The sequence below is a fragment of the Calidris pugnax genome, unplaced genomic scaffold (genome assembly GCF_001431845.1).
Source record: "Calidris pugnax isolate Ruff unplaced genomic scaffold, ASM143184v1 scaffold20, whole genome shotgun sequence".
NCBI classification, from domain to species: Eukaryota; Metazoa; Chordata; class Aves; order Charadriiformes; family Scolopacidae; genus Calidris; species Calidris pugnax.
This window is the reverse complement of record NW_015094510.1, coordinates 27207141-27218995: the sequence shown is the minus strand read 5'-3', so window position 1 is coordinate 27218995 and position 11855 is coordinate 27207141. Positions and strand designations below refer to the sequence as shown.

General features: G+C 40.5%; 1 protein-coding gene across 1 annotated transcript in view; it reads left to right on the top strand.

The window, feature by feature from the left end:
* Positions 1-11855, top strand: part of MPHOSPH8 (M-phase phosphoprotein 8) — a 26759-nt gene continuing 14904 nt past the window's right edge. The window contains exons 1-4 of the mRNA XM_014965837.1: positions 1-316; positions 5519-5674; positions 6541-7386; positions 10688-10784. Of these exons, the coding sequence (XP_014821323.1) occupies positions 56-316; positions 5519-5674; positions 6541-7386; positions 10688-10784 (1360 nt within the window). The 5' untranslated portion in view covers positions 1-55. The remainder of the gene's footprint in view (positions 317-5518; positions 5675-6540; positions 7387-10687; positions 10785-11855) is intronic.

Genomic DNA, 11855 nt, shown 5'->3' with positions numbered 1-11855 from the left:
CGGCGGTGGATGTCGCAGCCGCTTTTCACCGTTGTCGTTTGAAATTCGGCCCAAAATGGCGGCGGCGGCGGCCGGGAGCGGGGTTGAGGCGGCGGCGGCCGCCAGGCTGGAGGGGGCGGAGGAAGAGGAGGAGACGGCGGCCGCGGCGGAGGAGGAGGACGAGGAGGACGGGGATGGTGAGGAAGACGGCGGCGGGGCTGGCAAGGCGGCGGCGGCAGCAGCAGCCGGCGGCGGGGAGGCCAGCGGCGGCGGCGAGAGCGAGGAGGAGGAGGACGTGTTCGAGGTGGAGAAGATCCTCGACGTGAAGACCGAGGGGGTGAGCGCGCGGCGGGGCGGTGGGTCCCTCAGGGAGGCCGCGGCGGTGGGGCTGGCGGGAGGCCCGGGCGCCCCCTGAGGGGGCCCGGCGGCTGCCGGGGGTCGGGTTTCGGCGGCTCCGGGAGGGGTGTCCGGGGCCGAGCGCTGGCAGCGGGGGGTGGGCCCGGGGCCTCTCCCCCGGCTCTCTCTGCGGGCGGGCAGCGCCGGAGGTTTGCCTGGACCTACCGCGCGAAAATCGTAGTTCCGTTATAACTGTGACTTAAAACGCCTTGTGCGTAATTCTGCAAGGGAGGTTGTTGTATCTTACAGCTCTGGCTGCGGAGGCTAAAGCTGTGGTATCGGTACTGTTTGTTTGGGGGTTCGCGTTGTTAAACTGCTCCTCGCTCTCCTGGCTGAACTGCAGTCGTGCTTTGGTGTAAAATGAGTGCAGAAATTGGCAAGATTGAGTATAATGGAGAGCTTGGAGGTGGGTTTCAAGGTACGCTTAGTGAGGCTGTTTACTGGCTAATAAAAATCTCTTAAAATAAGAGAGATTTCTTCCAACTAAAATAACTAGCTGTGGTGGTCTCTGCTTCGTTTATACAGCAATACTGTCCCTTCTCTTTGAAAGCAGCCTAGACTGACCGAAGTTCTTTTAAAATTTTCTAAACCTCAAATACAAAAAGATATTTACAGCTGTTTTTTAAAATTATTTTATGTCTGAAAATTCTTTATTTTAACTATTTCATGGTTGTTATTTTAGGCTTCAGTCAGGTACGTGATAGTACACAATTCTATCTGTTTAGAGTAAAACATCCAGATTTTGAAACCTTTAGGTTGGAGAACCTTCAAATCATGACAGCACTGCAAATATCTACAAAATTCTTGATTAGGTTGCATCTTGCCCAAAATATCTTGATGGCTTACGAATGTTATTTTTTCGAGGTAATACAGTATTTACAGCTTTGCCTGTATCAAGTGTTGGTCAAAATAATCAATCGGGTTGAAAGCAAAAGGAGTCCTTTTTTAAATTTTTCTCCCTCTCCTGGTGGTGGAACCTGAGATCTCTGCTTGTAGGGGCAGAGGGGGAGTCATACCATTCCACACACTTCAAAAGAGTACCAGAATGCATCAAGTACTGGCTTTTAAAAATGTCGTTTGCATGTGCTGGTAAAAAGGTGTGTTGCATCCCCTCGTTCGATCATCCTCCTCCTCCAAGCAGTCCGTTTTGCAGCAGGTTCTTTGCTGTATGCACTTGACGTTTCCAGGCTGGGTCAGTGTAATTAGCTGTACTTTCTTTATGTGCCTTGCCCAGTACGCACTGGTTGTAGCTTTGTAGCACGGGCTCCAACCACATCAGCTCACCTTTCTGTTGCTCTTCAGGGAAGCTGTGCTCTGGTGCTTCACAAAGACAGGGCGAGACAGATACTGGCACCCAGTCGCAGCTTCTGAAATGGCTGGAAAAAGCTGTTCCATCAGTGGACTATATTTTATAGGGTCTGGTTTAGACTAGTGGTTCCCAGCTTGCAGATTCCTAAGTCTGATCTCTATGGTCCCTTCCAACTCTAAAAAAATTCAGCGAAAATCCAGGCAGATGCAGGGAGTCGGCCACTCTCCAGCGCAGCGTAAGTCCAGTTGTTGTGTTCCTGGGTCACAACTGCAGAAGCAGCAGAGCTGGAGAAGCTCTTGTCATTCTCAGTCCTGGTGTTGCTGCAGTTGGTAGTAGTAGTAGGATGAAGGACAGCACTCCTGGCATGGGATTGGGCTGGGGTGTGAGACCTGCTGATAAGTGAAACATTAAGGTGTCCTACTTAAGAGAACAAGCAATAAAAGGTTGTAAATGTTTCCTCTGAGTATATCTAGAAAGCCTTTCATACTGCACTACAGTTATACCGAAACAACAGGCTGCTGAGGTTCCCCAGGGGGGACCTTAACTGCTCTTTAATGACATGGTGATACTCCTTTTCAATAGGAGTTGGTTCTAGCCAGTCACTAGTTCTTGTGGAAGTTACAGCAGTGTAAAAATGCTTGAAAGTGTTCTATTCTCTGTAGAGAACAGAGGAAAGAAATAACAATGTTGAGTAAAATAATGTTGACAGGTGAGTGTGTGTCTGTGTACACACACATATACACTGGCTGTGTAGGCTGTGTATGTATCTTTAGTATGATGATCAGTCTCCTGTCTTCACTTGAGCTACATCTTTGTGTCACTCTCCATGTACTGAATGTAAAGCCGTTAAACAGCCAAATACTCTTACATTTGCATTAGACTTTATTTTATCCAGCTTTCCAAATTAATTAAAAAAGGACTTCTAACTCATTTTGTACCTGAATTACAAGGGTGTAACAGTGACTCCACAGGAAACTGAAGTCCTGCCTCTGAAGTGGCAGAGCCCTGTAGCAGCAGACACAGGTGAGAGCCCGCTGGCTGGGAAGCAGATGTGCAGGAAAGGAGCTGGGAGTGCCCACAGACGTGAACACCAGTCAGCAGTTCTTGCAGCAAAGAAGACACACACCTGAGATCAGGGCCAGCAGATGGAGGGAGATGCTTCATCCTCTCTTCTTGGCACTGCTGAGATGCACCCAGAGTATTGTGTCAAGTTCTGAGCTCCCTGGACAGAAGAGACGTGGACACGTGGAGTGGAGGGCTATGAAACAGTTCAGGGAGCTGGAGCACAGGAGGCTGAGAGAGCTGGGTTTGTGCTGCCAAAAGAAGAGAAGAATCAGGGCTGATCGTAGGGGTATCTGTATCTGCTGAAAGGGAGGATGTAGAGAGGACAGTCAGATCCTTCTCAGAGGTGCCCAGTGAAAGGGTGAGACAGTGGACACAAGCTGGGACACAGGGAAATGAATAGATACACTTGACGGGCAGGTTTCTGAGCAGCCTGATATAGTTGGTCCTGCTTTGAGCAGGGCATTGAGGCTGCTTCATAACCTCAGTTATTCTGTGACTGTAACCAAAGTCACTGCTCGCTTATTTCATGAGTACATCCATCAGAAGAAAGACAGACAGACAAGTGAACATGATCTTGAAAAGTAGTTCCTAAATCTAGAGTGTATGGTTAAGCTAAATTGTAAGAGGAGAAGTATTAGGCTAATGTATGTGAGAAACAGGCTGAATTTTGCTTCAGCTAATTGATACATTATTTTTTCCTTTTCTCTGTTAGCATGTCTGTATTGATAAAGGTAGTTCAGTTATAGTGGAGTCTTATCCCTTGTGTCCAACTGATCCTTGGAGGCGCCTTGGGGCTGTCCAGGGGTTCTTGATTGTGAAGTGTTATCTAGGTGAGGGCTAACCAAAAATTGGTGGCAGACTGATAAGTGGACAACGGATGGTGAAGACTGATAAGTGGACAACGGACAGTGGAGACTGATAAGTGGACGAAGGCCACCTGGAGGGTAACTAATGAAGATATGACCACCAGAGTACTTGTAACCACTAATATTGGACAGCAGGTGATGGCAAACATATAGCGGGGTGTTTAGAATAATAATTTTGTAGAACAGATATATGTGCTTTATCTATAATAGGTTAGGCGGTCGGGAAGAATGTGAGCTCCAACTTCTCAGCCAATGAGAAGGGAGACAGTAACTCAGGCGGCTGGGATAAAGATACCTAAGAAACCAAAAGGGTGTGTGCCTCTACTTTGAGATGCACCCGATTCAGTGCTGTTTTGTATAATAAATTTCTATACCTTTGCTTCAGCGACTTTGTCCTCTTTAAATTCTAGGTGTGAGCAGGCATTTCTCACATGTATTTGATTATAGGCTATTTATGTCTGTGAAGCAAAATACAGAAGATTGCAAGTCGAGTTGATTGCTAGAGTTTAATGGCATATATATACACTTGGTCAAAGGTTAATGGTGCTCAGGCAAAAACATAAATTTACGGATATAAATAGATTCAATAGTAAGTGTCAAATGACAGTTCTTTTGAAGCTTTCATTCTCCCGGGCTTGGTTAGCAGCGTAGGATCTTTCAGAGCATTATCAATCTATTTTCGATAGAAAGAGGTACTGTTATTTTTCCTCTCCAAAGGTGCTTTCGGTGGTGCACTTGCTAATACTTTTTGGGGGGTTGGTATTTGTTTTGTTTTGTTTTTTAGAAAAGAAGTTCAGGAATGGCTATGTTGCCACAAATTCATTATTAGCTTTTTTTTAAATGGACAATGGATTTTCTTAAGTGTGGTGCTAGCTTTTGTCATACGTCTGTGTGACACATTGACCACATTGATTTTATCAGACATGTCTCTGCTTCTCAGTTACGCTTGGTGCAAGAGGCCCTGGGTTGCCAGTTGTCTGGCTTTATCAGCAACATGCATGGTCCAAGCTAACAAGCCTGGCCTTTCAGCAAGAAAAGGAGGCCCATCTTGAGAAGCTTTCAGACTTCTTGAAGACTTTAGAAGCTTTCAGAAGAATTCAGACTATTTAATTAACTTAGGAGAAAGGCAAGAGATAATTTGGTGGAATGCTTTTTTTTTTTTTTTAACGTTAAAAATCTTCCTAATCTAGTGAGAAAACAAGATGGAGACTAAAAGATGCAATTTCTTCCTACGGTGAAGTTAAATACTGTTGAAACAATCGGTCTAGGACTTCCATATGTGATCTTTTACCAAAATTTTTGTAGCTAACTCCACTGAGATGCACACACTCAGATTTTGTCTAGGTTTAACTTTATCTCATTGGTGGGTTTAGGTTTTTTTTAATTGTTGATATTTCAGTTTATCAAAAGTGGCATCAGTTATTAATCTAACATAAGTTACAAATTCCAAGATAAAACTAAGCGAATGGTGTTAACGCATTATAAATCTTGAGGTTTTGTATCAACTTCTTCAGCAAAGAGAAGCAATTCAACCTTGAAATTTTTATAGCAGAAATACTATAACTTAGAAAAAAAAAGTCTCGTAACTGTCAGAAGATCTATTTTTAGTAAGATGACCGTAAATTTATTATCTGTACATTGTAGCTGTGATTCTGAACAAATTTTAAATATCACAAATATTTTGGATAAAACCGCTTCAACTACTGAATCGTTTTACAACCTCAGTTCAGTATGTGTTGCAGATGGAAATTATTCTGGGAATTCTTATGTCAACGTTGTGTTGAACTCCTGTTATATTAATTTCTCTATACACAAAATGATACATCCACTGAGATCCCCAAAAATTGAGCAGATGATGCAATAATATGCTGTGTTGTATTAAATGTTGGGTTTTTTCTTACAGGGTAAGATTCTCTACAAAGTACGGTGGAAAGGATATACCTCTGATGATGATACCTGGGAACCAGAAGTTCACTTGGAAGACTGCAAAGAAGTGCTGCTTGAATTCAGAAAAAAAATTGTGGACAATAAGCCTAAACCTGTTAAAAAAGACATACAGGTGAGTTTCATCTTTTAGTGTCTTCTGCTGAAGATGTATTCCCTGTCTAGGTCCTGCTGATGGGAGGAGGGAGAAAGGAAGACATTATGGATATGGAATTAAGAAGACTTAAGGAATCTCTTCAATCTATAAGTGTTTTGTTTCATGGGAAACTGAATATTGTTGCCGCTGTCTGGTTAGGGTTGGTTTGGTTTTTTTTATCAATTGACAAGTTTGCTTGTAGACTCTAAATCCTTCTAAACCTTATTTAACTTTTTAATGGGACTTTATAAATGATATATGGTCACTTTAGTTTGTTTTTGACAACATAAGCCACCTCCTTTCCCTACCTGTGTTGTGTAGCAGATTGGTGAGTTTTGGTTATGTGAACCATTAAACTTGCTAGGATAGGAATACAGAAAAAATAATTGCAAGAAAGCAGTATCTGGCATTTCCTTTTCTTCTTTTTTAACTGCTCAGTCAGTTTGAAAATGAAGCCTCTTTTTTTTTTTTTTTTTTTTTGGAAACTGGTACCCTACTTCTGGGAAACCCAGAGGTAAATTTTACAAAATCAGGTTAATTGATTTTGATGTAAAATAGTTCAGATTTTGTTCTGTTCTAGAATCTGGTTGTTGGATCTCTGATTGGTTTCCTTGACTTGTTTATGTATTGATGCTCATCCAAACAGGTAGCAAGGCAATTCAGGTAAGTGAGCTAGCATTTCATTTACAGATTTTACGATTTGGCAATGAAGAATGATGTTTGCAGTGACAAAAAGATTGAAGTGCTTAAAATTTACTTTTCCCAAGCACAACCACTACCATTTACGCCAAAATGATACACTTTAATGGAGAAAGAAATCTTTTATTTTTTTCCTTATCTTTTAGAAGCTGTCCCTAAATGATGATGTATTTGAAGCAGAATCTGACAGTGACTGGCAAAGTGAAACAAAAGATGATGTTTCACCAAAGAAAAAAAAAAAGAGATCAAAAGATGGAGAGGATAGAAGTCCAGATGATCTGAAGAAGAAAAAGTCCAAGTCTTCAAAACTCAAAGAAAAACCGAGAACAGAATGTGATAATTCTTCAGATACTTTTGTTTCAGATTCAAAACCAAAAAAAAGGACTTCAGAATCCAAGGAGGATTCAAAGGACCCAAAGAAGCAAAGGAAGGAAGATACTAAAGAAATCAAGAAAAAGAAGGGAGAAGTTAAAGATTCAAAAATAAAATCTAAAGAAGATTCTAAAGAAAATAAAAAATCACGGAAGGAGAAGCATGGAGATATTCAGTTAGACTCAGAATCAAGTACTCTAGATGATGTATTTTGTCAAGGAATTGATAATGAAAATTCAGACTTAAATTCTGAAAATAAAGATGAGAAGCAAAGGGTAGAAGAGAGATTGGAACAAGAAATTGCTGAAAAAGATTCCTTTGCCGATAGGCATCTTGATGGATCAGCAAGTAATGAAGATGATAGTATTGATGTTAAGGTTAAAAGAAAGAAGAAAAAAACTCAGAAAGCAGATGATTATAAAGAGGAAGGTAGAAAAGTGGAAACTCAAGGTATCTATTTAGAGAAGAAAAGCATGCACAAAAAGCAGAAAGGTCAAGAAAAAGTAAAAATGGTACCAGGAGAGCTGGAGAAAGTGTCACCTGCTCCTTCACCAGTGCAGAAGGGTTTGAAATTGAGCGCAGATGAAAGAGGATGCAAGTCCACTGATTCAGCTGGGGAGGTGAGCAATGTTAAGGCATTGGGGTGGGGCTTGGGGTTAAATCAAACCTGTAAGGTACAGGTATCTCAAAAGGTTTCAGTTCATGACGGCAAAGAGGAAAACATAAATTGGAGAGTTTAATGAGCTGAATTCTGCTAAAGAAAGCCCATTGCGTAATGTAGAGGAAAGACTGAAAAAATTCTGGATTCTGAACGCTATAAAGAAAGGAACACTTTAGGGGAGAAGGGTATCTTTAAATGTGACAGTATGAATTTCTCCTGTTTGTTACATATACTTACTTAGAATGAAATTTACTGTTCCTCCAAAGCATGCTGTTGCTTTTAGCTTTGTTCTCCCCACTGCTGCGCGCCGTTCTAGCGAGCGGGAAAGAACGACGCACCAGTATGATGCAAGTTCAAATCCAACTTTATTAATCAGGCTGCGTTCTTATATATTCTTTCTGTTCTCCTGTACACGCGATCACGCGCCGAGCACGCAAGATAGAGCAAGCTTGATTGGGTAGCACGCGTTGTCCACGCGCCCCTAATCCTTAAGTGATTGGTTAGTCTAGAAAGATGCTATATGCGTATTATTCTTGCTATCAGCATTTTCCCATCCGCATTTTCTTACTTTTCTGCTAACTTAAATTGCAACTGTATCCTTTAGTTTTAGCTCATGGCCTTGGTTCACAAACCCTGGTATTCATTCGGTATCGCTAAGGCCCCAACACCCCACCTTCAACAGTTGTCAGTTTGACTTTTTTCTACTTGTCTAGTAAGACACTGACTCTTGAGCAACTGTCCATCCAACGTGGCACGATAAAGTGCACTTTTGAGCTAAAACACACATTTGATCTCTGTCAAAAGCCAGAGGTTTTATACTGTACTTGTGTTAGCTCTTACCTGAGAATTGCTGAAATCGCTTCTAAACCCAGGTCTCCCAGGTAATTGTGCTGCTGGCTTGTCTTCTTGGAATTCCTGGGGTGCTTATAGAAGATGCTTAGTTGCATGACATGGTTTGATATTAATTACAAATGCTGTACCTGTTCTAAGAAATGAGGTAAACACCAGAATATTTTTCTTATTTAATACAGTAGTGTTTTAAGAAAAGCAGGATGGTAGGGGTAAAAGAAAAAAAAATGGAAAAAAAACCCACCAGTATTTCTTGGATGTTTCTGAGAATTTCTTTCAACTGCTTCAGACTGTTCTAATACAGTTTGCAGTTTGTAAAACTCGGGCTGCTCAGAGAAACTCATTTATGATGTATAACAAAATTGTAGCCAAAACATCTTGATACCTACTGGATTATATCCCATTTCTTCTGAGGTTGTAATTCTGTGGTGATGAGTTTCTTCTGTAAGTTCAGCTGTGGTCCTCTGCTTAAGATTGTTGTATGTATGGAATAGGCCACCTTAAACATAAGGAAGTTCATTTTGGGGTAGAGAATTATGTGGCATAATCTCAAGAGTAGAGCTACAAAAAAATAGTGTTTTTGCAGGAGCTTAGTGGTAAAAGCTTTTGTAAACAAAGTTAAGTAATTACTATGAGGCATAGCCAGGTTTCAAAAAGTTATTTAAATAACTTAAATGGTATGTCCCTTTATTACTCGAGTATTTTCTCATAGTTGTGCTGTAGCACTCATGAGAGAGACACATCAGTGGTGATAATCGGATAAGTCTTTGGAATTCTCTCTTATTTACAAGTAGCATAAAAATCCTGTCACCCCAAACATGAAGAAATCAACAGTTTGCTTATAGCTCTGCAGCCAGCGCTCTCAGTAAGTTGTCTGTGTGCCTTTCTCACTGTTGTGTTCCATGGAAGGACACCCTCCAAGATACCAAGGAAACAAAGAATGCATTCTGCTTTTTTTTTTAAGTCTAGGGTGTTTAAACAGTGTTTTCTGTGATTGGCTAGTTATTCTCCAGAGTTAGCTGTGGGCTTATATGGGTGGGTTTGGTGGAGAGATCTGGGGGTTTTTTGGCTTCACTAAACTGTTGGCCCAAGCGGATTATTCTTTTCAAATATAACCACTGCGTATGTTTCAGCTACCTGCCTTTCCTTTCCTTTCCTTTTCCTTGTGTCATGACAATTTATAGTACAGTATTCTCTGTTTGGAGTCAGTTTGCACACTGAACCATTCTTTCCATTTGATTTACCTCCAAAAATAAATGTGCAGTGTACATTTTGCGTCTGATCAGCATTGGAAATCTGGAATAGAATTCAGGATTACTGATTTCAACAGCATCTCTGTGTAGCAAATATCTGGTAATCCCTTAAGTAAGTGATGGGCCTCCTCCTAAATACTGAGCATCTGCTGGGATCAACAGCTGTCTGTGCTACTAGTTAAATCACATCAGTTATCAAAAGCTGAGGTTTTGTGGGGGAGAGGACGAGAAAAACAGATTAAATGTCTGTCTCAGCTCTGCTAACACATTATGATGCACCAAAATCATGTATTTTAATTGACATTTTTCCTATGTCAAAGAGATGGTAGCATTTAATGATAAATTCAGTCTGTAGTTCTCGTGGGAACTTCTTTTGGGGCAGTTTTTCAGAAAGCCAGGGCTGTTCCATGTACCAGGGGCTGATACAAAGCCATGCCAAGGAGCCTTGTCCCACCTACTCTGCAGCTTGGAGTTTGCTGGCTAAGTGGAGAGCGAGGATGAGAGGGTTGCAGGAGGAGAAAGAATTCAGCTGCTTCCACCAAAGGTTGCCTGTTTTGGCAAATTTGATTATATATATATATCTGCCATAAATTTTGTCTGTGATATTGAATATTTCCATGCTCATTCTTCTGTGGGGATATGGTGGGTTTGGGTGGATTTTTCTGAGTATTTTTCACAAATGACTGTTGCTGTAATGTTCTATATATGTGAATTGGAAAACTTGGAACCTATGTACAAATGTCAAATTTTCTCAGTTAAGGTTCAAGTCAGTGCTATCAGAACTGCTTTGAATGTGGTGCTTCAAATACTTTGAAATGGTTACATTCTATTCAGGTTCCATATTTGGAACAAATGAAAAGTTTTGGTGTATCTGCACCTCATGCCATAAAGTACGTTGCATGGCTGGGATTCAGTAAAAGTCTGAATTGAAGTTGTTTCAGTTTGGAAATAACACCTCTTCTCTTACAGAAAAAGCCATCACAGACTTAACACCTGCCTCACCTGTTTAATTCTTTTCTTAGGCATGTCCACATGTCTGTTACATACAGTTTTCAGTAGTATTAATTTTAAATATATTTTCTTGTTGGAGTGTTGAAAGAACTTTATTTTCTTGTTTTTTCTTCACCACTTTAATTTGATCCTTGCTCTCAATATCAGGAGAAAGAAGTAATGAAAACTGAAACAAAAGAAAAACCTCAAAAAAAAGAGTTTGAAAAAGAAGAAAAGAGTGGGAAAGAACAAAAGGGCCTAAAAAGTAAGTGTTAACTCCTTAAAAAGAGAAGGGAAAGACCCTTCAGGACATTCTCCTCTTATATCTGCAAGAGCGGGTATTGTACAGTTTTGTACCACGTACCAGAAACAAGAATTTCTGGTTTTATTTTAGGACGTAAAAGTCTACTGTTTAATGGCTTTGTTAATATAAGCTTCATGAGAATGCTCTACTTGCATGTATGAAGTGTGGTAGTGTATGGAAATTAACATTTTTATAGATAAGTCAAGATTTTGCCCTTTCTCATTTAATACTGTCAGCTGTTCTTCTGTGGCATGTAGAGTACTCTTGTTTTAGAAGAATTTAGCCAACTATTAGCTATTTCCGGAACTGTTCTGATGATATTATGAATACACACTTTATATGTTTAGAAAAACTAGTAGAGGTTCCCATCAGAGAAACTTCTTGCCTCTTGCTTTAGCCACAATGATGAGTTACCTTGTACAACCCTTAAAATATCAGCAGAACTGGATGATTTGATATGCGAAGGAAAATGTCTACATTGTGTTTCTATTCTTAGTAGTATAGTGGAGTATTAATGTTGGCAGTCTTCATCTCAGTAGAATTCTGGATGATTTTGTTCAGAATGAATTCTCTCACTAGTCTGGTGAGGATGAACTGAGGAAAAATAGGTAATTCCACCTTTAATAATCATGAATGGTTACAGGAGGAGCTATGATGCTTCAAATAGCTGTTGCTATTTGAAAGTAGCAAAGACAATGCTTAAGAGAACTAGTAACAAACAGAATTATTACTTATTTTTTTCCTTATACAGCACATGTCCTCCACAGGTTCATCACAGATACTGAACCATATTTTCAAAGTAGTAATTTATACATAATTCTAAACTACATTTCTTAAAAAGAAGATGGTACTGTGTTGAAAGCAGTCAGAACTTGGACTTGTTCAGGGTACCTGGAGGGTAGCTCTCCCCAGTTTTTGGCTTCTATTGTTAAGGAAGGTTGCTGCTATGTTTCAGCAATTATTAACTTATGGAAAGAGAACAGACCTTTTCTAAATGGACTCTGGTTACTCACTTAAACTTTGTTAACTAAT